General features: G+C 53.6%; 10 protein-coding genes across 10 annotated transcripts; 5 read left to right on the forward strand and 5 right to left on the reverse strand.

Annotated features, from left to right (window-relative positions):
• Positions 1-3,174: 3,174 nt before the first annotated feature.
• On the forward strand, positions 3,175-3,612 carry AB675_6913 (uncharacterized protein; the record flags this gene model as incomplete). The annotated part of the gene is made up of 2 exons (XM_018147239.1): positions 3,175-3,303; positions 3,358-3,612. The coding sequence occupies 2 exons, from the start codon at positions 3,175-3,177 to the stop codon at positions 3,610-3,612; spliced, it is 384 nt and encodes a 127-aa protein (XP_018003180.1).
• A 1,178-nt stretch (positions 3,613-4,790) lies between these two features.
• On the reverse strand, positions 4,791-5,528 carry AB675_6914 (Translin-1; the record flags this gene model as incomplete). The annotated part of the gene is made up of 1 exon (XM_018147240.1): positions 4,791-5,528. One exon carries the CDS (start codon positions 5,526-5,528, stop codon positions 4,791-4,793), a length of 738 nt encoding a protein of 245 aa, XP_018003124.1.
• Positions 5,529-8,302: 2,774 nt separating this feature from the next.
• Positions 8,303-10,178, reverse strand: AB675_6915 (uncharacterized protein; the record flags this gene model as incomplete). The annotated part of the gene is made up of 2 exons (XM_018147241.1): positions 8,303-9,990; positions 10,037-10,178. The coding sequence occupies 2 exons, from the start codon at positions 10,176-10,178 to the stop codon at positions 8,303-8,305; spliced, it is 1,830 nt and encodes a 609-aa protein (XP_018003446.1).
• A 608-nt stretch (positions 10,179-10,786) lies between these two features.
• AB675_6916 (EKC/KEOPS complex subunit BUD32) lies at positions 10,787-11,902 on the forward strand (the record flags this gene model as incomplete). The annotated part of the gene is made up of 1 exon (XM_018147242.1): positions 10,787-11,902. One exon carries the CDS (start codon positions 10,787-10,789, stop codon positions 11,900-11,902), a length of 1,116 nt encoding a protein of 371 aa, XP_018003214.1.
• A 635-nt stretch (positions 11,903-12,537) lies between these two features.
• Positions 12,538-13,545, reverse strand: AB675_6917 (Glutamate--cysteine ligase regulatory subunit; the record flags this gene model as incomplete). Its single annotated transcript, XM_018147243.1, has 1 exon — positions 12,538-13,545. One exon carries the CDS (start codon positions 13,543-13,545, stop codon positions 12,538-12,540), a length of 1,008 nt encoding a protein of 335 aa, XP_018003160.1.
• A 304-nt stretch (positions 13,546-13,849) lies between these two features.
• On the forward strand, positions 13,850-16,869 carry AB675_6918 (AP-1 complex subunit sigma-1; the record flags this gene model as incomplete). The annotated part of the gene is made up of 5 exons (XM_018147244.1): positions 13,850-13,860; positions 13,914-13,980; positions 14,046-14,163; positions 14,225-14,499; positions 15,790-16,869. The coding sequence occupies 5 exons, from the start codon at positions 13,850-13,852 to the stop codon at positions 16,867-16,869; spliced, it is 1,551 nt and encodes a 516-aa protein (XP_018003167.1).
• Positions 16,870-17,426: 557 nt separating this feature from the next.
• AB675_6919 (uncharacterized protein) lies at positions 17,427-18,262 on the forward strand (the record flags this gene model as incomplete). The annotated part of the gene is made up of 2 exons (XM_018147245.1): positions 17,427-17,483; positions 17,564-18,262. 2 exons carry the CDS (start codon positions 17,427-17,429, stop codon positions 18,260-18,262), a joined length of 756 nt encoding a protein of 251 aa, XP_018003624.1.
• A 35-nt stretch (positions 18,263-18,297) lies between these two features.
• AB675_6920 (uncharacterized protein) lies at positions 18,298-19,410 on the forward strand (the record flags this gene model as incomplete). The annotated part of the gene is made up of 1 exon (XM_018147247.1): positions 18,298-19,410. The coding sequence occupies one exon, from the start codon at positions 18,298-18,300 to the stop codon at positions 19,408-19,410; it is 1,113 nt and encodes a 370-aa protein (XP_018003159.1).
• Positions 19,411-19,968: 558 nt separating this feature from the next.
• Positions 19,969-21,420, reverse strand: AB675_6921 (uncharacterized protein; the record flags this gene model as incomplete). Its single annotated transcript, XM_018147248.1, has 2 exons — positions 19,969-20,266; positions 20,378-21,420. The coding sequence occupies 2 exons, from the start codon at positions 21,418-21,420 to the stop codon at positions 19,969-19,971; spliced, it is 1,341 nt and encodes a 446-aa protein (XP_018003348.1).
• Positions 21,421-22,488: 1,068 nt separating this feature from the next.
• On the reverse strand, positions 22,489-27,091 carry AB675_6922 (Dual specificity protein kinase pom1; the record flags this gene model as incomplete). Its single annotated transcript, XM_018147249.1, has 4 exons — positions 22,489-22,632; positions 22,822-23,559; positions 23,607-26,649; positions 26,715-27,091. 4 exons carry the CDS (start codon positions 27,089-27,091, stop codon positions 22,489-22,491), a joined length of 4,302 nt encoding a protein of 1,433 aa, XP_018003183.1.
• Positions 27,092-27,388: the final 297 nt, after the last annotated feature.

Below are 27,388 nucleotides of genomic sequence, written 5' to 3' on the forward strand. Positions count from 1 at the left end.
TTCGGAAGGGGAGGATAAGACTAGGTGGATTGTGGGAGCAAGTGAAATCTATGGAGTGGCTGCGACGCACTCCAGTGACAATGCAACACAGGGCAAGAATCTTTTGAGCGTGGGTGTTCAGGGATTATTCGTGATGGGAGAACTTCAACGACGAAATGAATTGACATAGGCTAGGAATTTTCCCGAGAGGACTTCCTGCGAAGGATACCAGTATTAGTAGTGAGTATGTAGTCAGCGATACCCAAGAAGCAAAAGCAGAGACATGGTCAGGAAACAGACAAACAACCGCCGAATTTCCTGCCCTTTGCCGACCAGCCACTGTGTTCGACGCCGCCGCTCCCAACTACTTCAGCATTCGGGCAGTGACGCGCGAGCGTTACGACCAGCTGCGACCGGTTGACGACGCCATCTGTCAGACCGGTTGACAAAGAGCCGCCCAGACCGGTTGACGGCCATTTACCTCTCTCGCTCAACACTTACCTACAGCAAGGCAGGAGCGATTGGCTAAAGGCGTCTGCACCTGCCTCGTCAATACCTTCCGCAGCACCGGAATGGCAGGAGCGACCGGCCAGCTGCCTGCGCACCTGCCCTTTTGGCTCGTTGCTGCGGCGGGCGCGTCCAGCGACACTCGCGGTTGCCTTGCTGAATGCTCTCTGCGGCAGGCGCAGTCGTTCTTGAGGTCGCCGCTGCTAGGCGAATGCCCGACCGCTGTTATTAACGCTGCATCTGAGATGTGACCGGAACGCGAAGAGTCAGAGAGACAGGTGATAGGAGAGTCAGGACAGACAGCATTGTTGTAGAACGCGCTACAGCAGAACCGTTCCAGACCGGTTAGCCAAAACTTCGATAGGACTTATCGGTCGCCGGTTGACTGGAAGTTTTTTGGCTGAGACCGGCTGACGAGGCCTTAGGTAGAGACCGGTCGACTGGCATCTTTCGGCCTTGTGGGTGGTGATAGAAATGCTGCGAGAGCGACGGTGACGAGGTGTAAGGCAGCGGTATACGTCTGTGGAATACGTCCGTGGTGTGGGATGCCAGCGGACTGTGCATGCACGTATGATCAAATAGGGGAAGGTATCAAGAGTGTTCTTTCACCTCTATATTCTTGTTCCTGTTTTCGTCATCTGGATGCACTTTCGCCGAGGATCTGAAATATTGTGCTAATCGAAGGGTCAGCCTGGTGTTGGGCCTCACTTGAGAGCGACTTGAGTGTCATCATTTGAGTCAGTACGAACGATCAACATGAAAGATCGGGCTAGGGAGGTTGCTGTGTGAATTTTGACAGTGTTTTGTTTCCCTGATTTCATGACATTTCCGGCCAGGGAGGGCGCTGAAGGTCCGGATATCTGGCTGACCAGATCAGCAGGCTCGATATGAGCCTCGCTTGAGCGTCAGGTCGTTCGTTGAGACTCAATATGAAGATTGGGCCAGGGAGGCCGCTACAAGGGTTTTTGATACAACACTAGTTTTAATGACTTTCCTGGCCAACAAGGAGGCTGGAGGTCTGGAGGTCTGGAGGTCTGCGCGGATAACATCGGCAGGCTTGAGACGAGCGTTAGTTGAGCGTCACAAGTTCTCGTGAGAATCCGGCCAGAGAGACCTCTGCATGGATTTGACACAATAAAGGTACGAATGGTTGCATTTTCAATCTAGACTAATGATGGTCCAACAGCATACTCCCCGTATCGACCAGCCGCACAATCTAGTGGTCCACAGCTGGTTTCCGTTCCGTTTTCCGGCCACCTTACTCCTCTTCTTCCTCTTCCTCGACCCTCCCCGCTCCCATATGGTAGCTCAGTAGAGCCGCCGAACTGCCAATCGCGCCCCCAACAACGACCTCGTACCAATGGTGGTACCTTGTGAACACCATAGTCATCCCTACGTACGTAGCAAACAACAAGGGAGCCAGGACGACCGCAATTCGCTAGAAACCGGCATCGTGACGCGCGGGTCTGCAGTTTCTGCTCTTGTAGAAGAGGTACAAGCTCAAATAGCCCATACCAGCCACGCGATGTTGGCATGCCCAGAAGGAAAGCTCTCGAGAGCATTCGCCATCCTGGAGTCCTCCCTACCGGTACATATCTCGCTGACCGTGAAGAAAACGCGTTGAAAGCCAGTGCCATGTCGGAGAGCGAGAGCGGAAACATCTGGTTTGCAAACGTCGAGAAAATGGGGCCGGAAACCGTCGATGGTCTTCTTCAATACGACCTGATCAATTAGCATACCGTCGGAAGGCCTCTATCCGGCATTTTGACTTACTTGGAACAATGTGCTGACCACCGAAGCGTACGCCGCACCTAGGCAATGGTATGCATAGTCGTTGAACGATCGTACCCAAATTTGCGCCAGCAGGATGCACAGTGTCGGGAGGCCGCTGCATAGGAGACCGGCAATTAATGGACTGAAGATAAGTTTTTGGTACGGGAACGCGATTTCTGGCCATACGATATCGCCGGAGGTGCTGTACGTCACTGGGAAGACTCTGTTGTAAAGAACAGGGGAGTGAGCAAGCCCTATAGCGGCGGCGACAGCGCCGAGTATGAGGAGGAGCAACCAGTCATGCTAGGTCTGGGCGAAGAAACGGCGTGATTGACGTGCGAGGCGCGTGTAGTTGATCCGTGGGAAGGCCTCACGGACAGGCTCGCCGAGCAGCGCATTTGACTCCATGACTTCTATCATTTGTACCCTCAAAGACTGCCCGATGGGTACAAAATGGGTTCGGAGCAAATTACGTTGTTTTCCGGCCAGTGAAACGGAAGTGATACGAGTAATGTGAACGAAACGTGAGCGCAAAGTGGTTGTTTAGAAACAGACGGGATTTACGATGTAATGTCCGGGCGGGCTCTGCCTGCCTTTTGCCTTACGCGCCCGGAAAACATCTCCTAACCAGGTAGTCCTTCTTCATGCAAGGCATCCACTGACCTCACATACGAAGCATTTCGTCATGCCATGTTGATCATCGTCGGAATCTTTCCCCGTAGTTATTATCCAATAGAACTGTCAAACATCACGAGCGTAGAATTTTCTACGGAATTCGTCCCCGGATCACGAGCGCACATCGAAAGTATAAGTACGTAAAGTAAGTCAGGTGGTCTTTAAGTGACTCGTTCTCATCAACTACGCACGAAACAATCCAGGAGTCATCTCAGATTCAATCGAATAAAACTGTCCAATATGGCTACCAACGTTGGCCACGAAGTCACCTCCGAGGACGTCCGCAAAATCGAGGCCCAAGAAGCCAAATTCCATGGCGGCAAGCTCCCAGTCTCGAGGAAGGCGGCGAAGCAGCTGCTCTCAAGGTTCGTCTTCTCACCCTTTCTCAACACGATCCACGTATCCTAACAAGCAATCTTACAGCAAAAGCTCTCGGAACAAGAATCCAAAGCCGAGCAAATCGACCGCGTCAAGGCCAATCTCCCGCTCCCCGACCAGCCAGTAGGCGGTGCGAGCGCCGATCTTCAGTCTGCGGATCAGAGAACGGTCAATGTGGGCAGCGGCGGTGTCAACGTGAAGTTGGGAGCTAGTGAGAATGGACTGGGAGGAGGACCGGCGACCGCGGAGAGCAGTGCACGGGTTGATGGGGAGGAGTTGCGGAAGCCGACCCAACCGTAATTCGGTCGACTTCGTTCTTGAGCTCTGCTCAGAGGGCGCACAACACTCTCGCTGTTGAAGGTCGCTGATCTCGCGACACACCGGCGTACGTGATTCCATCGAGATCCCGCTACGCGGTACTCAATATTGATCAATGGTCGATACTTTTCATGCTCTTGCGAGTACCTGACATTTGACATGCCTAGCTCGAATTCGTGCATCGCCGAACAACAACTGGTGGCGTGAAGGGCGACAAAAAGAGGTGCCGCAACGTCAGATTCTCGTTGCCCTGCCACGGTTCACCACCAAACTCACCTCCGCATCGCTTTGCCCTGACTCCTTCGAGAGTCCCTCCTCACTTCATCCCCACTTATCACTTGTAGCCCTAGCAACAACGGTCTTGATATATTCGATCCCCCAAAGTTTGCGTTAAAAACGTAGAATTTGCGAGAGTACGTGCTCGCGGGGGCTCATGATCACCAAAAGGTCGTGAACTCCCCGATATTATTGCTTTTTGGCTCGCTAACAACGATGGAAAGTGCAGGTGGTGGCGTGGACGTGTAATGGAAATGATATTGACTACCAACATTTACGTGCTTCAAATCCGCTCGTAATTGGCATTGAAGTGGTCTGACAATTTTGATTGTGGGTGTTCACCTCCTTGCTAAAACTCGCGTTGTCGCGTTGTTGCCGAAGCCTTGCACGGTCGCACAGTCGGATCCGCGTCCAGGTAGCGAAACTGCCCACCGCACCAACCCAACGCTTCTCGTTGATAAGTGACATCTTCTCTGCAGACACGCGATGCGGCTCCTTTCATCAATCGTGTCCACACGTTGCCCATGTGCGGAGGTACCATATGGCAAGTATCTAAGCAACCGTCTCAATCGATTCGGATCAGACCAGGCAGGAAGGCTGGCTCGTCTACAACCGCACCGGCAGTCTTGTAGCGAGAAGATTTTGAACATGATCGTGAATTTCCCCCATGACGCAATGTTCGTTGCATTGTGATTTGACCTGCTCACCGTGTAGTCTGACGCCTGCCCAGATTCTGGTCCAGTACAAAAGACGACGCTGTCAGCCATCATTGCCATAGCTGTGTCTCGGTGACGCTGCAGCGACCATGTTCATCCTGAGATTGAACCTGCTCTTGCAGACTGAGAAGTGGTCGCGATGATTCCATCCTTTACGTGACACCTTCCTCATCCTGATGCCGCGCCACCAGCAGCCGCCCCACCCTCGTCCCCGTCCTTAGGCACTAAACCTCTCAAGCTCAGATCGTAGACCACATCTTCCACCTTCTTGACGCTGTACTTGACCCCATCACTTCTCCTCCGCAAATTGTCATTCTTCAGATTCAGCAACTGAAACCCCGCATGCACGTCCTTGATGAATCGACTGATCTGTAATGGACGAGCGTAGTCGCCCATTGTGACTGCATTCGGTGCCAGCCTGGCCAACTCTTCGATCGTGGACGTCAATGCGAGGAGGTATTCTTCGATGGTGATGTGGAAGGTGTCTTTCTCAGGGGGCTTGACGTTGACGGGGACGTTGAGAAACGTTCCCAAGTCTTCGAGAGTGAGCAACCGCGTAGAGGACAGCCATTCGTGGAGCTGCAGGGTGGACAGGATTGACTGAATCTGGTGGCTCCAGAGAGAGTTGTATTTGTAGAATGGATAGGCGGAGGCGGTCGACGCGAGGGCCTGCACTGTGAGGGATTGTTGTTGAAGGAGGGCAGCGCAGGGAGAGAGGATTTGGTCTGGGAGAAGTGGAGTGGGCGTGTTGTGGATGCGAGAGAGGTGAGAGGTGATTACGCGGGACTGTTTCGAGAGGTCATCGATTATGGCGCGCAGGGAGTCGCGAATGGCGGACTCTTCGTCGATCTTGGTTTGGAGGGTCGTGAAGATTGAGGGGTCGATGTTCGGAGTGGAAGTGGTCATTGTGGTGGTGAACTGTGATAAAGAGTGCTTTGCTATGCCGAGATGTCTCCAGTCAAGTCTAGAGGCCTTGGAGGGAGCGAGTGTAGGCTGAGAAGAGAGAGCGACTGCCAGGGAGAGCAAACGATTGTCTGGGGAAATTTTGTGAATACCGTGGTCGTGAATTTTAAGCTACGGCCATGCACTGTCGATCATTTTCGCGTAGGAAGACGTCATGCGGCAGCTCGTGTAGTTCAGGAATCAGCTATCTAACTCAGCCCTCGTGTTCCAATGTCTTTCTTCTGCTCCCTTGGATCTCTTCTGCTACCTTGGATCGATCGACAACTTGCAGTCTGTCTGGAGCCCGCCCACTTGTGGGACGACTACGCGTCTGACCATCATGTGCGTCAGAAGATACTGAGCATTGTACTTTACTCCGGTAGATACTCATTGAGGGTTGGCCACCGCATCAGTCAGAAGTACGACAGTGACATTGTTCGTTAATCAGATAGTCCTGTGAGATCATACCAAGTCCGCCTGTCCGTGTCACTAGCCTCCACGATCAGGAGGCCGCCCTCTGAACAAGAGATGGCTTGTCCGACGTCCATCATCTCGCTCAACTCAGACGGTCAAACTCATCGAAGCCTTAACAACCAAATCTCTTCCCCAGCATCTGCAGAGCAGAGCGACTGATGAAAAGGCGATGTCTTAGCATCACAAGGCGGCAGTGTAAGACCTCGGACACAATGCCAGAGTGTCATGCGCAAGCACAGAGGACGACTCCAGCGACAGTACAAAAAGAAGATAACAGTTGGGACATCCTGTCGGATATCTTCTAGCTGTTAAACTAGAAAGAACAGATACTACTATTCGGATGTCAGCAATGTTCCTCACGGACGATCTGGATGCTCTGGGTGGTGAGACGTACCACTTGATCTAAGCCAAAAGGCAAAGACTGCAGGTCGTGTTAGCGAAATCGAAATGTATGGGTAGGGAGAGTATTTCTTACGATGCTAAAGGTTGGTAAGAGGTTTGGACGACAGAGAGAAGTTCTTCTGTTTTTCGAAAAGGCGCTAAGCCGCTTTCGTCGGCGTGACGAAACTTGAACCGAGAAGGCCAGGCAACGACCGGCAAGACATCGGGAAGTCCAAGAACTTCACTCGACATGACTCGGCTCTACCAGGCTCTGGGAGCAAATGACTCGATATTGGCTGTAATTGAAGCGCTCAGCCCACTGTCAACCGTTCAGGGGCTCCCGAGGTCGGGCTGCAGCGGAAAATCTTGGCCGCCCGCAGCCGTTTCGATACTGTAATTGCAGCAACGAAGACAGGTCATTCAGACAGACAGCAACACCCTTGCATTCGACGATCGTGTTCAATTCACGTCGGGAACACTCGAATGGCGACAAATTGCTGGAAGTTCAGCGGCATCACTTGCTAATGACGACAGCTACACAGGCTAGCACACCATCCAAGTCTACACAATTTATTGACGAGACAGTAGATAAGCTTTCGCTCACAGCATACTGCACCAACAGACTTGCTCACCCCATGGGTGCTCTACGGACGACAGCGCGCACCTTCCAACTCGACCTGAAAGATCTCGACCGCTTCCTTGACCGTGAGTGTACCTGCCAAGAAACAAAACTTACGACACCTGAGCTGAAGGCAAGCCCCCATCCTACCCAGCGGGCGCTCGCGCTGAGCCTCCTAGCTCCTAAGCCCCCCAAAGCCAGGCACAGCATTCGCATACTTTATATTTTACTATTGCACACTTGGCGTTCAGAATCCGCACACGCAAAGACCCTTCCGACTCTGGCTAACACCCGGTTGCGTTGGAAGCGAAAGGCCTGCAACCCCTCCATTTACGCCCGGCCGGTTGTTCACTCGCCCTCCGGGGCACGATGAACAGCTTACGATCGAGTACGCGTGCGGACGTACGACCCCGACCCCCAAAAACTGGCCCTGCTCTTGTTCCCTGCCCGGGGGGGACTTGGTTTCCTGTCCGGGGGAAACAACTGCCGTGTGTTCTCGATGAAGCGCTTTGCGTGAGAGACGCCGACAGGGTAACATATTCACGCCCGTGGCGGCACCCCATGTAGGTTCTATATCCAGATAGGCCATGGGTTGCGCCCGGAAACGTTTTGCTCGGGGTCATGTTGTGAGATTGTGCATTTGTGATTGTACTTTTTGCTTTTTTGCAGGTCTCGAGATTGTTCCTTTTTTGCTTTTTTGCAAGTTTCGAGATCGTGCGCTGGGCCACTGCAAGCGCTACCTACTACCTACGGGCTATACCTATAGGCTATAATTCACCATAACGCCCTTTTCACACAACATAGGTGCTGTATACCGTTTTATCACACCTGCATACACTATAGCTTACAACACATCTGAGATCAGGACTCACATGCATCTAAGAGCTAGATCTGACCTGCCAGGCATGACTACAATTGCTGAGCGTTCTTGCCATGTAAGGCCTATGATTCCTTCCTGGGTCAAGGAGGGCATTGAAGGTCTGAAATCATTTCGCTGCTTAAGTAGGTAATTTGGTTAAGTGTTACTTAAGTGTTAATGTGTACAAAAAATTTGCCCTGGACTCTATGGCACAGAGGGCGCTGTCAGGATGAAGCGAGACAGGTGTGGAAAAGCTCACGACTTCTTGCCACAGTCTGCCTACTCTGCAAGTTGTACTAAGTGAACTTGATGTGATGTGCGAGACATCTGGTCTGCCGCATGTCGTCTGGCTCATGCAGTCATAGTTATTTTTGTTCTCTTCAATTTCTTGTCTTGGGCTCTCAATCAGTGACCGTTGACCTTCGCAGCAGCTTCCTCTCGCAAGCAGCGACTACAGCAACAATCTCCACCCAGCACTTCGCGCAGCCTGCTCCTCCTCACGCGATAGTCCTTCTCCCGCACATCGGTATAGTGGTTCCACACCTCCTCGTCTTTCTTCACCCCAATCCATTGCGCGTCCGTTGCCTCGTCCCCCGCCGCAACCACCTTCTCCTCCCTGACACGCAGCCTCCTGACACCACCGCCTTCCCAAGTCACTCCCGGCTCACAACTGTGATTCGCCAAGCACCACAAGGGGTACACGCTCGCGGTCTCCGGCTCTCCTGACCAAGTGGATAGTTTGGCATCAGCCACACCCCGAAACTTCGCATAGAGCGTCTGGATGACCCACCAGTCGTAGCACTGCAGCCACTTGCGGGAGTAGGGAGTGAAGGAATCTGGGCGGGAGAGCATGAGGAGCTCGAACCATTGTAATGGGAGACTCGTGTGGTGGGTCAGGCTGTACGGGAGTGTCTTTCTGAGCGCGGGACCTCGAGTCGGTGGTGAGTCGCTTGTGTCAAGATGTTTCGGGGCGTGGTCCTCATTGAAGTCGCCCCAGAGGTACTTGCACTCGAAGAGCTCAAGTGGGTGACGGTCTTGTGTCTCCGCCATCTGAAGGGCGCGGATAATCAGAAGGAAGTACAGATCCCACTCGGGTGTGGTAGAGCTTTCGGCGCGACCAAGATTGGCGGCGTCGGTCGTCTCGCTGTGGCTGCCGGAACAGAATGGGGATGAAGCGGGTGGGTAGCCATCATCGGTGGAAGCGTCATCGAGATTGGGCTTGTGGTATGATTCGGCGATGGAGAGACATTCGGGACTGCAGAAGGGGATGTCGCAGCCAGGACAGGATTCTGCTGAGGTCTTTGTGTTGTCGGAATTGAGGTCGCCGGCGCAGGCGTCGCAGAGGGAGGCGCCGTGAGGGCGAATTGCGGTCAGAGGAGACCGCTCGGTGAGGACTGTGGTGCCGGGCGGGAGATCTTTGACGGCGAAGAGGCCGAGTTGGGCCGTGGTGGTGATGTAATTGTTTGACGTGGATGTAGGTTCTAAAATGCGATCTGCTTTGCTGAGGGCAGCCGCGCCAGGGGCTGGGTCGCAGTTGCCAGGGTTTGCTGCTGCTGCTGCTGCGGCTGTCAAATCCGGTAGGAGCGACTTGCGAGCCTCGATCATTCCCTCACTTGCAAAATTCAGCTGTCCATTTATCTCTGCAAGTGCTTCATCGCTCATCCTATCTCCTTCAAAATCGTTCCAAGGGTATACTTCCCTCCGACATGCGCCCATTGAGAAGGCACCAGATCTATTTCCACACTCGACCGCGTCGTCGTCACACTCGAATAGCGAAAACGTTACGTCGCTATCGCTCTTGATCCACCTCCGTACATCGTCGTTGTCGTGCTCCTCACTCAAAGTTCGCACGGCACGCTCCCACAATCCGATCGCATTTGAGTCCGCGCTGAGCGCTTTCAAGCACCTGAGGATCACCAAAGCACACATGTACTGCGTCGCATCTCTGATGGACTCGCAGTCCCCTTCGTCGCAACGCTCATCGATGCCTGCCTCATCCAGGTCTCGTAGCCAGACAGCTTCAATGTCCCCACCACCATCCTTGTCGTACTCGCAAATCGTGAATGCAGTCAAAGCATCACCTAAAGCCAGCTCTGGATAAGTCAGTGCTTCATGGACCGTGCTCTCTGCAGCAGCAACTCTGGCGGAACTCCGTCGAAGTTCTCCAGAATCCTTGGTATCCTAACGGAAGTGAGGTGGTGGCGTAGTAGTAGAAGTTGAAAGTACTGTCTTGATCGACTCTTGAATCCTTTGATAGGTCGAAGTTCGAGGAGCTCAACATATTCGCCGCTTGGCCCTGTCTCTAGTATCCGATGAGTTTGGGGCCCGTATAAGCCGGTTGTCACGGTGCAGTGAATGAGGTCACGCAGGTAGCTGGGAAGAGCTGCCAGATTGTACAACCATGGACCAGCAGTCTTAAGATCTTGCTCGTTCAAAGTCATGGTGACAGACCGTACTATAGGTTTCGATGGCTATCGTCCCACATCAAAAGATGCTGCTCTATTTGCACAATGCTCTTGGCATGTGCCCGAAAGTGCACATACGGCGGGCTTTCGCAAACCTATCGCTGACCGGATCTTCTTACTGGTGACTTGTCTCTACAAGTGTGCATCAACGAATACTTGAGTGGCAGATTGCGCGTGTGGACAGAACTCAAGGGTTGAATGCCATCGTGATTCTAGGCAACACCGGAAAAGTACGATACCTGGGTCCTGGGCGTGTGTTGCTAGACTTGACGACTGGCTCCGCAGACTAATTCGAAAAAACACTTCCACGTACAGGACATAGCGAGGCACCAGCCTAGGTCAGGCGGGCACTGCAGACACCATTGGTCAATTCCCACTTCTACGTCGCCGTCATTGTCGGCTCACCACCGCCACACTCGCCATCATGGCGTCCCCCGCCAACGAACCAACCACAGCCCAATCGGACACTCGCCTCCCATGGCCCTTCTCTCTCCCCAATCAATCCCAACCACCAGTCCTTATAGCCCAAGGTGCAGAGGCCCTCCTCTACCGCACTACGTATCTCTGCCCTTCCACACTCGCAGCACTCAAAGTCCGGCCTTCGAAAAAGTACCGGCACAAGGTGTTGGACGAGAGGTTGACGAAGCAGCGGGTGTTAGCTGAGGCGCGGGTGTTGGTCAAGCTGGCTGGTGTGGCTGGTAGTTCTGGAGAGGATGCGTGGGGCGTTCCAGGGGTGTATGGTGTTGAGTGGGACGTCGGCCGTAAGGTTAAGGGGCTCAGGCACTTGAGGTCCGCTTTACGGCAGCAGGAAGCCGGAGCGGGGCGGGCAGAGCAAGATCAACCACCAACCGAGGCAGTATCAAGCAACAGTCCCACCCCGAGTGGCGGCGGCGCCTGGCTGCTAATGGAATGGATCGACGGCACGTCCGTCAAGCAACTCATCCGTGACTGGGACGCATGGTTGCGGCAGACCTCCGGCAATCCGACAACAGGCAATACAACATTATTACTCACAGACGAAGAGAAACAAGCAGGCGAAGAAGAGCTCAAAGGGCTACTGCGTCGAATTGGCCGCGCTGTGGCGGGCATGCACTCCAAGGGCAGCGTTATACATGGAGACCTAACCACCAGCAACCTGCTCGTGCGGAAGGTTGGGGGCCACGCTGCGTTGAAGGAAGTGCAGCCACAGCAGCAGGAGCCGCAGCAACCACCATCTCAAACGGCCTATACTCAAACGGCCAGCGATCCATCCACAAACGACCACGGTGGCCGTCTCCCAAGACCAGACCTCTCTGGGGAAATAGTCCTCATAGACTTCGGCCTCGCCACAACGTCAGTTCAAGATGAGGACCGGGCTGTTGACCTCTATGTTTTGGAACGGGCGTTTGGCTCAACCCATCCCAGACAGGAAGCGTTCTTTGATCAGGAGGTCCTGCAAAGTGCTGATGGGTATAGAGGTGCGTGGAAAGGCAGTGGTGTGGTACTGAAGAGGTTGGAGGACGTCAGGTTGAGGGGGAGGAAGAGGAGTATGCTGGGCTGACACGAACGACCTGAGCGACTAGGCCAGCGGTTGGTATGTATGGAGCAGCAGTGCTTTGCAGACAGGCGAGCGAGCGGCAAATAGAAACCGAGTTAACAGTATGTAGCAATGACTGGATGAGACATTCCTTCATATCCTCGTGACCAAGGAATCACAGGACTGGGCTCGAAATGCTCCTTGCTCAAGTACCTAGTAGCACGAGGGACAACGAGGCGGTGATATGTGATGAGCTGCAGCCATGACAATCATCCCACAGATGTCTCAGCTTCGTGGTGTTGATATATCGATACTCCCAAATTTTAGAACATCATTCCTCTCATTCTGCTACATTTTCACCAGCATAGTGTTAGCGGTTCAACACGCCTTAGGCCTGGCATTGAGAGCGACGCCCTCTCCCGTGCCGTGACTATAGGAGACCTCAGTTCGATCCTGGGTGCTGTTATCGGAAAACGTTCTTTTTTGCTTTTCCGTGAGCTGTTGTAGGTTAGACAAGACTCTCAATTCACTTTGCAATGCAACGAAGATCACGCCAGTGAAGTGCATGAAGGCTGTGAATGATATTCGATGAACCATAAGTTTGTCAGTACCCGCCTCAACACCGTCGCTAGAAATAGCAATCCTGAAGAACACCTCGCTCATCCTGATGGCGGGACGACCTCAGCCGCTGTCGACGTTGCCTTGTCCTCAATACACGAACCCAAATTCGCGACAGCAAAATAGCCCTTATTCTCAATCACTCCTCTATCCTTGACCACTGCAGTGTACTTGATCACCCACTGCGGCTCGACGTCGCCTCCCAGCAACCCTGTTGCGGCCTTTCCTTCCCCATCCTGTGTCGGCGGCGGCCACTGGGCCTCAATCACTCCCGCTCCACCCTTTCCCGGGCCCAACAGCTCCCTCGTCGTGCCTGGCGGAAGGATGTCCGTGCAGTCGTTGTGTGTCAGCAGCTCGATATTGTGCTCTTTCGCATACATGATGAGCGTTTTGGGAACGACGCAGCAGTCCTTTACGTTTATCTGGTCGACGGAGGGACGGATTTTCACTTCTGGTAGGAAGCGTGCAAGGCGAGCCGAAGAGAACTCTGACAGGCCAAGTTGGGAGATCGTTCCCTTGTCGTGTAAGGATTCCAGGACGGCCCAGGTTTTCAGCTGCGCGGAGAAATTCTCGGATTCGTGGTTGCTGTTGCTGTCGGAGCTTGAAGATCCGTCGATGGTTGACGAATCCTCCTGTCCGTCATCTTCTTCGCCGGACTCGTCGTCGGCGTCGAAGCTCACGCCCGGGTAGGAGACTATGAGGAGATCGATGCTGCTGACGCCGAGCTCGCGTAGGACTAGTTCGACGGCTTCTTTGGTGTGGGCGCAGCGGCGGGAGGCAGGGATGTGCGGGAGGTAGAAGAGTTTGGCTGTTATGTCGTAGGCTTCGCGGGGTTCGGTGAGGGGGGTTGGCCGCCAGGTGGGCACGTAGAGGGTATCTTCAGTGGATGTCTCTGGGGAGGTCGTGGTGCTGTGTTGGGGAGGGCTCTGAAAGGAAAAGTTGGCATGAAGGGAGTTGATCAATTCGACATTAGATTTGCTGAATGTCGGGCGGCGGAGGACGGCCTGGCCGGAGGACATGATATTGCTGGTAGAGAGTATCAACTTCATCTTGAAGTCGTGAGGGCCGTTCCGTTCATGTAGTTCTGCCTATTCACTCGGACGACGCCAGACGGGCTCTATTGATGCGGCTACACACAGCGACGGTCTTTCGCAGCAAATGTGTATGCAGCGCTGTGTTAGCGTTGTCATGGAACAAGAAAAGAAGCATCGAACTTCCATCTCGTATTGCAGTTGTAGTGGGGCAGTCCAGGTCGGATATTGTGTCCGAGTGTGTGCAATTTCTTTGATAATCGCCTGTTGCGCTTCTTCTCTTCCTCATACACCACCGCAGCCAGATCCGTGGCCAAGCAAAATGCCCATCAAGTATGACTTACATGATTTCTGTGAAGACTCTATAGACTAACGCACACCGACAGCTACCTCATCTTGCTCAGCCGGCAGGGCAAAGTGGTTAGCAGTCCCCTTCCGTGGTCACCCACCTTCGTACCAGTGCGAAATGCAGACCCAAGATACATAGGCTAATCATCAAATTCGTTCCTCTTCTTCAGAGACTTGCCAAATGGTTCATTACACTGTCTCCCAAGGACAAGGCGAAAATCGTTCGAGATGTCTCTCAACTCGTCCTGTCACGACGGACTCGAATGTGCAACTTTCTTGAATACAAAGGTGCCTCTTCCCAGGCGCAACCCTTCGTGAACTTGTGCTGACACTCTTCCCTACCCTTCAGACAGCAAAGTCGTCTATCGTCGCTATGCTTCTCTGTTCTTCATCGCCGGATGCGACTCCACAGACAATGAATTGATCACACTCGAGATCGTCCATCGATACGTCGAGCAGATGGACAAGTACTACGGCAACGTCTGCGAGCTCGACATCATATTCAACTTCCAAAAAGCATACTTCATTCTGGACGAGCTACTTCTCGCTGGCGAAATGCAGGAAAGCAGTAAGAAGAATGTGCTGCGATGCATAAGCCAGGAGGACAGCCTTGAAGATATGGAGGTAAGCCCTGACTTCTCGTGATACGCTGTCGTCGACCACCATCTATCCTTCCTTGTTGCTGTGTGTCTTATGAGCCGCAAAGACTAATAGCGGTCTCCGTCTATCGTGCAGGTTGAGGAGGAGGTCACCAAAATTATGTGATGGACCTGTTGCCAGCAACATGTCTGGTCTACCTGGCGCCCTCAAAGCCAGCATTGTTCCAACCCATCTTCTTGGTTCGAACATTTTTCGAGGATGCCATCTGTGGCAGCACGTTTCTGCGACCAGGATATTGACGATTTCGATTCCAGGAAGTTGCGAATAACCTCAAAGAGGTCGGCATAATTCAATAAGCCCGTCATCTGGTTCGGGAGGGCGCCGTGGACATACACGCACATTTGCACCGAACTCTGCATTTCATCGGCTTAAAGCATAGCAAGGCGTTGGCAGGATCATGGGAATTGGTAAGCAAGGGGACACTAGATCTGTGACTTTGCAAACAAAGTCAAGTACCATGATGCTCTCACGAGCCGTGGACAGTGTGCATAGAGTGATCCATGATTGTTGACACGCAGCATGGGCAAATGCAAGCACTCGATTCAACCTGAGCTACTCGCTCGATTGGCAGGTGACGCTCTCGACATCTGGAATGCTCTTTGGGCTGTCTCAGCAGCCACGTGCAGCTACCTGACTATCTAGTGTTGCGCGACGTCAACAGTCACATGCGTTGACCATCAGCAACACCATTCTGACTCTCCCACGCTGTCGCTGCGATCAACGGTCGAGTTGGCAGGCTGCCTGATCTTCATGCTCCGGATGGTACCGCTGATTGGCTGGACCTCGGCTGCTCCACCTTGGCCAGAACGACGCCCCCTCAGCGTACTCGACAACCTCACTTCATCCTACCCACTGCACTCCTATCGACATCGTTATGGACACGTCGCGTATCACCACTGCCTGCTAGACGGTCGCCCGTCTAGCTATTCGCACTACGGTAGAGCTGTCTCTGCAGCCAGCCTGGATCTCTCCTCCGATAGTCGTCTAGTTTGTCAGCGCAGACAAGCTCAACCATCGCCTGAACAAAGAACAACTCGTTTTCGTTTTCTCGGGCCATCACAAACGCGCCCGCCAACCCACAGGTCATAGCGTGCCGCGGAACACGATCCCAGGCATCGCGCGCGCATAGACTAGCACTGGACTCAAATGCGCATGCAGGCTGACGCAGCTTCTCAGTAATCAGTCAACATGAAGGTACGTACATTTTCTACCCTGCGCGGCCTCCCATCTGCACGTACTGACAGCACAAACTAGTTCATGCCCAATCGCGACCTCGACATCGTTACCTCGGCTCTCAATTTCTCGACGCCCGATTTGAGCGTCGTAGGAGGATGCGATCTCTACACTACCAAAGCCGCTGGTGGCGACAAAAAGCTGTACAAGACGATCGAGAATGGGCTCGAGGAACAGTACCAGGCGCGAGTCACCTTATCGCATTCACTTTCGCCGCCTGAAGCCCGATTGATGGCGCCAAGCCTGAATCTCAGCCGCAGCAGTCCGTTCGGCAGCATGGAGAAAATCAGCTCGCGGCGAACCTACGCGTATCTGATTGCGACGCTCAACGCAAGTCATCCCGATTACGACTTCTCTCACACCCTGAGACCGACAGACTTCAAGCGAGAGAAAAGCCTTAGAGCGGTAATCAACAACGTAGACACCACGCTTTACAACTTGAGGCCTAGACCGTTCAATTCGTACAAGCCTGTCTACCCACCTGGCTCTATGCTTCCGCCTCCTGGTCAGCCAAGCTGGGGTCCTGCCATGTGGGGATTGATCGATCAGCAAATGAGCCTCAAGGAATGCCACATTTACCGATATGCGCCCGACCTTGATCCGTTCGAGGAGGACGAAGAAGGCGGCACGATATGGTCGACCAACTACTTCTTCTTCAACAAGACTCGTAAGAGAGTCTGTTATCTGTACCTGCAAGGAATCAGCGTGCTGTCACAGTCTGCCAAGGATGGCGGACTGATGACACCGATCAAGTCCAAACGTCTAGCTGACGACGAGAGCGACGGATGGTTGACGCCTGATCTGGGCGCGCGAAAACGTGCACGGTACTGGTTGGGCGACCGAGATGGTATCGAAGTCGTCCCGCATGAAGACCCTGATGTTGAGGTCGTAGGATCACGAATTGTCATTACAGATGCGCCAACAGCGGGATTGGACGAACGAAGTAGCGACGAAGAAGGCTTTGGGCCGCCAAAGAGACCGGTGGTCGACGAACATCACAATTATCTTCTTAGTGACGAGGAGACGCGCAGCACCCGCAGTATGAGCAAGTCGACCGCCAGGGGTGTGAGTGAGGAGGTAGTCGGGCGGATGGAAGTCTGAGGCACGAAAACACAGGCCACTGGCGTCTAGGATTTGGATTCTTACGGAACTGAAATGTGTACAACTACTAATGATACCCACTTCGCCATGGCGACGGCGTTCAGGCAGGCCGGTGAGATGCGGCTCTGCATTGTGACGACGTGCGAAGCATCTGCATTGAGACGAGATGGCGTATTGGAGCATGTTTGGGAATTTGTTGTTAAGGAGGGGCTCAGTTGGCAAATGAGCACTCCTCGAGCTGTGGCCTTCGCTTTCCGAGGATATAGGGTTCTCCCGAGAATAACAATATCTTCTCACACGCACTGCTTCGTCCTTGACCCTGCTCTCTGTCTGCTGTGATAAGTCGTACAATGAGACCCTCACGATGGATCGCAAGCCAACCAAACTTGCACTCAGCAATACATATATGTCCTCAGTGTCTCCGAGCTCAGACACAGTCAACCGGCGTTCGCGTAGCACTTCCCCACACGCGTCACCCTTAACGTTCCACGACCCTATGTTTTGACACCACGAAGTCGGCTGGCTTGATCAATACACGAGTGAAGACGGACCTCACCATGGGCGAAAAGGAGGATAAGGAGAAAGCTGAGAAGCTGGCTGCGGCAAAAAAGAGGGTATGCGCCTACACCATCCTTGGGGCTACCACATTACGACCTCGTCAACTTCATCTGCACAACTCTGACTTGTTTGATAGGTTGCGGCGTTACAAAAGAAGAAGAAAGCAGGCGATAAGGCAGGCACCAAATCAAAAGAGAAGGTCGACAAAGATGAGCCCAAGGAGAAGGAAGTGGCCGATGCTGAGCCCGACGAGCAGGAGGAGCCCAAGGAGGATACCGTCCCTGCCGCGGAAGATGAAGTGAAGCCAACAACAGAAGATCCGGCGGATGCAGACGAAGCAGACTTCAACGCCGCCATCGCCGCCGCAGCAAACAACCAACACGATGAAGCACCCTCAAAATCACCAGACACAGACACATTCCCGGACCCCGACGTCGACGAGTCCCAACGACGAAAACATCCAGGCCGACAAGCCAGCATCTCCATTCAATCCAAGCTGCGAACCACCAGTTTCCGCGACACAGCTGCAGACCTCAAAAGTCCGGGCACTGGAGCACTACAACGAGTGTCGGAGTTGGAACGAGAAAATGAACGACTTTCAGAAGAGGCTGCAGAGCATGAAAGGAGTCGGCGGACAGTCGAAGAGCAGCTGGAAGAGCTACGAGAGTCCCAAGCCAGCACCGGCAGTTCAGAGACCGCAGCTCTGAAAGCAGAGATCGAGATTCTCAAACGCCAACAACGTACAACATCCACTCCCACACCCTCCACCACCGGCCGAGCTCCCGACGAGAAAGCGCCGCCAACACACTCGACGACAGTACCGCACCAATCCTGAAATCACTCGAATCCAAAGACGCCACCATCGCCGACATGCAACTCGAGATCTCTCGCCTACGCACCCAACTCACCTCCCAAACATCAGACACAACCACCCACTCAACCCAACTCTCCGCACTACAATCCTCCCTCGCCACCGCCGAAACCAAATTGAAGACAACCGAGAACGAACTAGCCGACACGAAAAAGGCTCTACACCGCGCCTCCGAGAAATCCGTTCAGGACGGCACGAACGCCACCTCCAAAGACACCAAGATCCGCACCTTGGAGCGAGACTTGGAAACCACAACCACGAAATACCACGAAGCCACGGCGAACGTGACCAAACTTGAAGCGAAAATCAACGCTATGAACAAACTCCACCGAGAAGCGGAAGCACGCACTGCGGCAAAACTCTCCTCCGCCGAATCGACAGCGCGAGAGATCCCCGTCTTGAGAACTAAGATCGCGACACTCGAAGCTGAGACGGCACGATTGCGGGAGAAGCACAAGCGTGCCATCTCCGGCAGCGGTGCGGACGTCGACGATGGATTGGACGAGCTGGAGGACGAAGGGCGGAAGAAACTCGAGCGCCGGATAAGGGAGCTCGAGGGGCAGGTCTTTGACTTGCAGAGGGGCGTGTGGCGGGATCAGCGGACGAATCTGCAACCCGAGTTGCATAACACGGATGGCGCCAGTAGTACTCTACCAGTTCGCTCGTCACTGGACCACCATGAAGAAGGGTTCGATGAGGTCGACCTCTCCGGCACTACCGGCCCTGGCAGTGCTCGTCGAGAATCATCCTTCTTTGGCAGCAACAACGCTGCCTCCCGAGCTGCGACCGCCTCTCCCGGCACAGCCAAGCACTCCAACTTCACGCAGTACCTATCCTCCGGCCTGAATGCATTCATGGCCCCAGCCTCACCATCTGTTACCGCCGCAGGCCCTACCCGGGACAGAGCGGACAGCTTACTGTTGGAGGATGACGACGAGATGGACGAAGCGGCCTTTGCTAGAGCGCAGAGGGAAGAGGAAATGAAGAAGATGGTGGCGCATGTAAGAGAAGTGAAGAGGGGGCTGACGAGTAAGTGGAAAGGTTGGCGATTGGATCTGGTAGAATCGCGGAAAGCTGGCGATGGTGGGTTGGGGGAGGTGTTCGAAGTCTGATGATATTGTACAAGCACGTACTATGCCGAGCTCGTAATCTAGAGAATTCCAGCCGTTGACCAATGGAGCCCGCCGCGAACAACCTTGGAAGCAAGTCAAGAGCTGGAGATCGTAATAGTGTAGCGTTACACCGATAAGTGCCCGTTGGATTCTCGTCACTCGTCGTTCACTTGAGTCTCATTCGTGTTTGAGTTCACTTGAGTCTCGTCCACATCTCAGAGATGACTTACTGCGTCAAGTCCTGGCTGGTGGGTGATCATGCTGGAGTGAATGGGGGCTAGTGGAGGTGTTGTGATGAAAGTGCTGTGTGAATTGTGTGCAGTCACTGGTTAGAGGTGAATGATGGTGGTAAATGAGTTGCAGCAGGTAAGAGATTGAATTGGTTTGACTGTTGATTCATTTTAAGAATCTGGTGTTTGGGAGGACGCCATTGTTGTGAAGCTGCATCAATGTCATGTCTGTTCAAGCATCTGTCTACCTCACAATGGCTCACACTTTTGTGGTGCCGTGTTCTAAAGCTTGCTCTGACCAAGTCTGCATGCTGAGATTCGCATCATACTACACAGTCGGCGTCCGCTCCTCGTCAATCAACCCAGCGAAGCTTTTACTTGCCACGCCGTAGCTCTGCGCAACAGCCTTCGAGCCATAAATCCTCATCTCGTCCTCATATTTCTTCGTTATTCCATCAGCGTAACCACCTGCTTCAGCGAGGAGACGGCCAAGGAGGGCGGAGTCTTGGACTGCTGTGTTGGCGCCGAGACCGCCCGCAGGCGTCATGCTGTGCACTGCGTCTCCAATGACTGTAACCCGAGGGTTGTTCTCCCACTGTGGGACACCGGAAGGGGAGGAGCATGTGCTGTATCGCGACCAAGTCAGCATTCTGCGAGTCCTCCCTTGCGAACTAGATGGCAAGAACACAAAGCCCAAACAAGAGGAAAGGAAAGCGCAAAGGGCCAGTAGAACTCACATTTTCCAAAACGCCGCTTCCTTTTCATCCATGTTATCGAACAATGGTTTGAACTTCGGATCCCAGTCTTTAGTCAACTTCTTCGCAATGTCCGCCGCCACTTTCCCTACGATGGTATAGTCATCGTTGGGCGCATGGATCACCCCCGGCTGACCGATCATAGTCCACCCGAATTGGATATCGTCTCTGTCCTTGTCGCCCGACCGCACGTTTGTGATGATGCTCAATTTGCCAGTAGAATTCTCGTCGTCGACGATGCGGAAGACGCCTTCGCCCAATCCCCGAAAGGCGCTGGTTGGGGCTTGACCGTGAATGCCGCGGGATGCTGTATCGAAAACCTTCAACTTTCCACCGCTCAACTGCTTCGCAATTTTCGAGTGAATCCCCTCGCCGCCGATCAGCATGCTTCCCTCCTCACTTTTGCTCCCGTCCCGAAAAATTGCAAAGACGCCCTCTCCGGACGGTGCCATCTCGTAGCCCGTAACGTCCTTGCTCCACTGGACATACTCTTCCGCGCCCTCCAAGAACACCTCCCTCATCTCTCCCCTCGCAATGCCCACAGTTTGGCCTCCACGACTCGTCAGCGCCTCCTTCGGGCCTCGGCCGAGCTGCTTTAGTGGTGTGTCGTGGGATTTCTTGCCCTCTTCCTGCTTGCTCTCCAGCTTTGTGACGGCATCGTTGGGGCGGCCCTCGTCTTGCTTCGTCCCCGCACCCGCACCATTCTCTCCTTTCCCATTTGGTGGCCCATCACTGTCCTCTAAGATCTCACCATTCCTCGCATCGAACGTGACTAATCCAGCGCCGCCTGTCTTCCCACAAGTCTCCCAGAATCGCTCCCACCCCTTCGGATTCAGACTCGTCTCAATCGCATCTAGACCCTCATTGCTCAGTCTGAGTCTGTAGCCTTGGCCGCGGAAGGCGAGTGATGCATCTCGCTCGAAGATGCGGAAGGGGATGTTGTTATTGAGCAGGACGCGGGCGAGGAGAAGGGAGGCGAGGCCTGCACCGGAGATCAGGATTGGTTTTTGCTTTTCGTTTCCCATCGTGCTGTAGGGAGACTTCTGCAGACAGAAGGTTGAGTGTTTGATAGTAGGATCTATATATCTGACTGTCGTGTTTGGACGTTGGTAGAAGAAGTGGCTGTGGACTGATCTCGTTGCCGTGAAGCTGCGAAATGGTAGGACAGTTGCTCTACGTGTGACAAGAGTCAAGAAAATGCCTGATGGTAGCATATACCAAGGGGCAATTGAGCCGCTCCAGTTGATATATCGTCCTTGTCCCCAAGCACGGCCAGGCCACCAGTAGGATCAGGGACGGGCCCGACACTATGCGTTTCGAGACCGATGGCGAGTATTCAGCCTTTAGAACCAATTGGGTGCGAATTACCTGGCAGAAGGCCTTGGTGAACGAATGCTAGATAGATATCACGACTGCTTGGTCATCCAATGCCGAAGAAGATCTTTATCACGAACAGAAGAAGTCGCTCCCCGTTTAGGGCAACTTTGGCAGATTAGTAAAGAAGGTGCGACTAGACTAGGTACGACTTGCAGTAAATCATTCATAGGTTACAGGCATTGCAATGTAATTCGGACTCGGGCACGCTTCCTGCCGATGTGCTTGTCAGCATGAACTTCAATATTCCGCACTGTATACGTCAACCACTACAGTGCAGTAAATGTGCGACAGGCCACAGTGGATATTGCCTTTCGGAATATTCATGGACGATGACGTGCTCCTGCATCTTGCCCTACTATCCGACATCCCTCATGCACAAGTCCAGAAGCGGTAGCCAGAAGTCACGCTGTTGCAAGACGGACAAATGCTTCAGAAAGTCGTGGCATCGATATGTTCCACGGCAACGAGATCGTCACTGATGTATCGGCACTGATGTATCGTCACTGATGTATCGTCACTGATGTAATGTTATACTATGAAGGTCTCCAGCTCTTGACTTGTCTCGCTGTCGATGCTAGCCCATCCTCATCGTTGCTATGCTGCCGTACATATGCTACAAAAGATACTGAATCTGTTCACTAAAAATGACCTGATCTATGCGCGGCGGAGCCAATCGCTGGGGTATGTTGCTTTTGTACAACGCCGTCATCTCACTCTCACTTCACCAGGCTAGCTTGAGCCGCAGCTGTCGCCAGGTCCGTCCTGCTGTTGGGCCCACGTCCAGTTTGTGCAATTGTCGCAACTCTCGGAAGCACGGGTTGCGAGCCTCTAGCACCAACTTGCGTATTCAAGGCGGCTGACTGGCGTCTATTAGCGATTGTGGTCTTGCTCGGTGACACAGTGGGCTCCTGACGCCCATTGACCACTTTCAGAGCTGACGACGGTGGCTGAGGCAAGGGCCGAGTACCGTTAGGTGCCGTGACCGAGTTGACGCGTTTGATAGGCGAAGCAGCGTTGCTGGCAAAGTTTCTACGGTTCGTGACCGACACCTTCACGCCTGTAATGAACTCGTGGCGAACGGCTTCGTCAGGCCGCATTCTGCGACTCGGATCCCAGCGCAAACATCGAGCAATGAAATCGAGAAAAGCCTCATCGTCACACTTCAATGCCTGCCGCAGGTCCTTCGAGCTTGGGCGTCGTCTGCGACCTTTGCTTGATACCGTCAGGCGTGGCTTTCCCATCGAGTCAAAGAAGAGCTTCTTCCGGCTGCTCTTCTCGATCAGGTGCTTCTCGGGTGGGCCGAACACCTCCATGATGCAAGCCAACTGCTCCTGTTCGTTCTCACCTGGGAAGATGGGATATCCAGTGAAGAGCTCAGCTAAGATGCAACCGATACTCCACATGTCGATCGGCATGCCGTAAGACATGCCCAGAATGACTTCCGGCGATCGATAGAACCGAGACTGGATGTATGTATAGACCTTCTCGTTCTCGAAGCAGCTGGATCCGAAATCGATGACCTTGATCTCGGAATGCACAGGATGTGCGAGAAGGATATTCTCAGGCTTGAGGTCGCAGTGGATAACCTTGTGCTTCTGCAGTAAAATCAGACTGTGTAGCATTTGCTTCGTGAATCGTCGAATCAGCTTGAGCGAGAAGCCACGGAAATCGTGAGCTTTGATGAACTCGTAGAGGTTCATGCCAAGGAGGTCGGTGGAAATACACAAGTGACCACGGAAGTAGAAACTTTGATCGAAGTTAACGACACTGTGCTTCTTCTGCGGGTCCTGTCAATCTGTTAGCAGGCTACAAAGCGCATCGAGAACATCCTCACCCATTCCTTGAGCTTCTGCAAGATGTTGACCTCAACGAGTGCTTGTTGATGGAAACGCTTCTTGTTACGGATGATCTTGACAGCAACCAAGATCCCAGTCTTGTGGTCAATACAGCGAACGACTTGGCCGAAGCTGCCCTTGCCGAGGAGATCGACGACCTCGTACCGGTAAGCTAAGTGGTCTCCTTCGACAATATTGTAGTCTCCACGGTCATCGTCGTAGCCGAAATTTGTGGCGGTGTTTCCAGGATCTCCGACAATTTTGCGCGCTCGCAGGCTACCACAGAAGTAGATATCGCCATAGTCAACAATCTCTCCTCTTTCGAAGATGTTGAGAGTGTGTAGCTGAGTTGCTGTAGCGGCTGTGATTCTACGCGCCGGGCAAGCTCTTGCCCTCAACGCATCAAGCTCCCTTGCTGCCGATTCGAAATCTCTTCGCTTCGAAGCAAGTCGTTTCATTTCCTCTTCCGCAACCATGTCATCTCGGTCCAGCACCTCCTCCTGGCGAGGAGGTTGTGCTTGCGGCGGAGCCGGGGCTCTTGGCGACGACTTCGCCTGAGCGGCTATACTTGAGATCGAACCAGATCGATTGGAGTGCTGCATGAAAGAGCGGACAGACTCCATTGACGGCCGTGATGTTGACACATGCGTAGCATTACTGTCAATGCTGTCCTGTCTCTGCGCGTTGAGGATGTTACTCGAGCCAGAGGTTTGGCGTCTGGACCTGAGATACGTTTGCGGCTTCTGCACAGGGCTCGCCGCACTGGAGAGATTGTTCGACCAGGTTGCAGACGCTGGCAGTTTGGGAGGAGGCATGTTGTCGTAGTTAGTGGCCACCGGCTGCTCCAAGGTCTTTTGCTCACTCTTCGGATCGGTCCGCTTCCTACTTAGTTTCCTTCGCAGACCACTGTAAGCAGAGTTGTCGCCCTCAGACCTTTCCACTGGGCTTGGTTCGGATCCAAGCTTCGGTGTCACTGAAAAGCTTGGAGCGCGTGGACCGTTTGGTTTAGCCTGGCCTGTCCGATTGAGCTCTGTGGTAAAGTTGGGTCGCATATAATTCGCAAAATCGTCAGTCTTTGGAAGCGAGGATGACACAAATGGCGAGATACCACGGTCTTGGAGTGAGCCAGGCTCAAATGTGAAAGGCGGTAGGCTGGGACTCTCGTTCGCGGGAGTGAGCATCGGATCTGGCCGAAGAGCATAATGAGACGTGCTACTCCGCATGACTGCCTCTTCCTGAGCCCTATGGCTCTTTGTGAAGAAGCTTGCTTTCGAAGCAGTCATGGGCGTACTGGGCGTCTTGGTACTACGGTATGGCGGAGGCGTGGATGGAGCGTCTGCAGCCTCAGCTCGAGCATCCTTGAATGCCTTGATCTTGGCCGCTGTCGGTGTACTGAGCGGAAGGAGATTGAGCGGAGGCAGGCGAAGACTGTGGTTGCTCTTTTTCGAGTTCTTGGGCTGAGGCTTCTGTCTAAGCTCCGGCTCAAGCGGGATGGTTTGCGAGACCTTTGAGGAGGCACTCGGTGCTCGAGGGGTCTCAAGCGTCTTCATGGCTGATTCAAAATTGGTGACTTGAGGGCTCGATGTTATTGGCGAGTCAATGGGTGGTAAGCTCGAAGACCTTGCAGAGAAGAAAGGCTGATCGAATTCGCTGCCAGGTGATTCGTATGCCTTCGGTATGGCGGGCACGGGTGGAACTCCTATATCCAGAGGGGCTATAGTTGATGTATCAATACGCGGCTTAGGCGTTGGCAAACGAGAGGAACTCAGATTTTGTGATAGTCTGGCACTCAAAGATGCCGAATTGCGGACAGAGGAAGCATAGCTCGTAGCAGATGACAGCGACTGACCTGAGCTGTAGGACTTCCGGTTTGGATCCGGAGTAGTCCTTGCAGATGATGGAGTGAGACTCTTCCTATTACCGACTGCTGGGGACTGAACGGTCGATCGAGGTCTCGTAGGCATCGGTTCGGTAGGTGTTGGTGGTGCTTGGGATATTCGACTGTGCGGGATCGGAGGTGCAGGAGGTACGATTGACATTCTCTTCATTCTTCGAGCGTCTGTAGGACTGATTGTCCTAGCACCCAAGCCTCCATGACCTGGCATCACCGACATACGTTTCCCAGCAGTTCCGGGAGTTGTCGTTCGACCAGGTGTCCCACTGCGTCTGTTCGGAGTACCTGGAACGTGAGATGAAGTCGGTCTGGTGGTCTCTGGACTCGAGGGTGCCAGCAAATCATTAGAGCTTTGACTCTTGGCCCCCATGAAGGACTTGGCTCGGATGGTCCTGGAAGCTTTGCCATCGCTCAAATCGCCCTTCTTGTTCGTCAAGCGCAGAGAGAGACCATTCTTGCTCTCTGTGCTTGGTCTCCTTCCTCCCACACTAGGCCGCCTCTTGACACCCTCAGCTTTCGTCGTATCGGGAGGCACGAATGTTCCAGGTCCGATGGATTTTCGAGGCGCTTTGGATGAGCTGGTGCTGCCCGCTGGGTTGTTGAAAGCATTGGGTGGAAAGTGACTTTGACGCCGCCCTTTCAGTATTGACTGTGTATTTGTGATCTGTGCGTGTACTGAGTCCGACTTGTTCGACATGCGTGATTGCGTAGAGGCTCCAGAAGCCTTCCGACTGAGAGGTGTGCTATAGTGCATAGAGCCCGAGGTCTTCCTTGCAGGTACAGGTATGGCAGGCTGGGACTGAGCAGCGGACTGCACGGGCTGGGAGGGCTGCTGGACTGGCAGATCAGGCCCAGAATCGTCGTTACTGCTCGGAGTCGGACGAGCAGCGCCGGGCAAGGGAAAGTCCCTCAGATTAGGTTCGGAAGTCGTGATGTGGTCATGGAAGTCGTCAAAATTAAAGGTAGGCTCTAAGAAGTTGTCGTACTCGGAGGAATCGCGTTCATCGCGTGGGTTGGCTGGGGCAATGGAAGCGAAACTGAAGCGGGAGATGTCGTTGATAGTCAACTCGTTTGTGTAAGGATCTTGAGAAGCGACGGCTGAGGCGCCGTGGATGCCATTGGAGTGCAAGACAGAGTTGCTCACGGATCTGGAGAAAGAAGGTGTCAGTGTCAGATTTCAATCAGACACGAGGCAGGTGCGATCTCTACATACCTCTTGCCAGCGGGAAAGTCCATTGCACGCGGGCCCATGGGCACCTTTGGGATTGAAGACTGCCTCCTCCGAGTGGTATTATGCTTATCATTTTGACCGTGGAAGGCAGAAGGAGGTCCACTGCGTTGACTGGCAGGATTGCCGTTGGCGGACGAAGTGCTGGAGGCAAAGTGACCTGCAGTTTCGCGATCAGCCATCGTCTTTCGGAGAGCTGCAGTCGCTGCTGAGGCCGAGACCGCAGGCATCGATCGTGGGGCTGTACCACCAGCATCTCCATCATTATTGACGGCGGCTCCTATCGTTCTGCCAGCGATGGCGGATGCGCTCTTGTTGTTGCCATTGTCTCCGTTGGCGGCTGCGTTCGGCCTGAAAGGCATGGCGCCGAAGTCTGGAGGAATATTCTAATTCGGGCGGAACGACGCTCACGCCATGTCCGAGAGGGGTGAATTTGGTACAAGGAGACAGTCAAGTCGCCGCGACCTAACGGTGAGGATGCTACCGATGCGGCATTGGACGTTCAGAAAGCACCAGCGCGTTGTCGAAGGGGGGGTTCTCGACGCTAAGACTTCACAAAGAATGAATCTGACCAACAATGTTGAGTGGGTTCGTTGTTGGTTTACACTGAGTTCAGTAGGACATGCTGCAGCGTACGATGTTTGTCTGGGGGTTGTTTT

The sequence above is a fragment of the Cyphellophora attinorum genome (genome assembly GCF_001299255.1).
Source record: "Cyphellophora attinorum strain CBS 131958 chromosome Unknown Contig5, whole genome shotgun sequence".
Lineage (NCBI taxonomy): Eukaryota > Fungi > Ascomycota > Eurotiomycetes > Chaetothyriales > Cyphellophoraceae > Cyphellophora > Cyphellophora attinorum.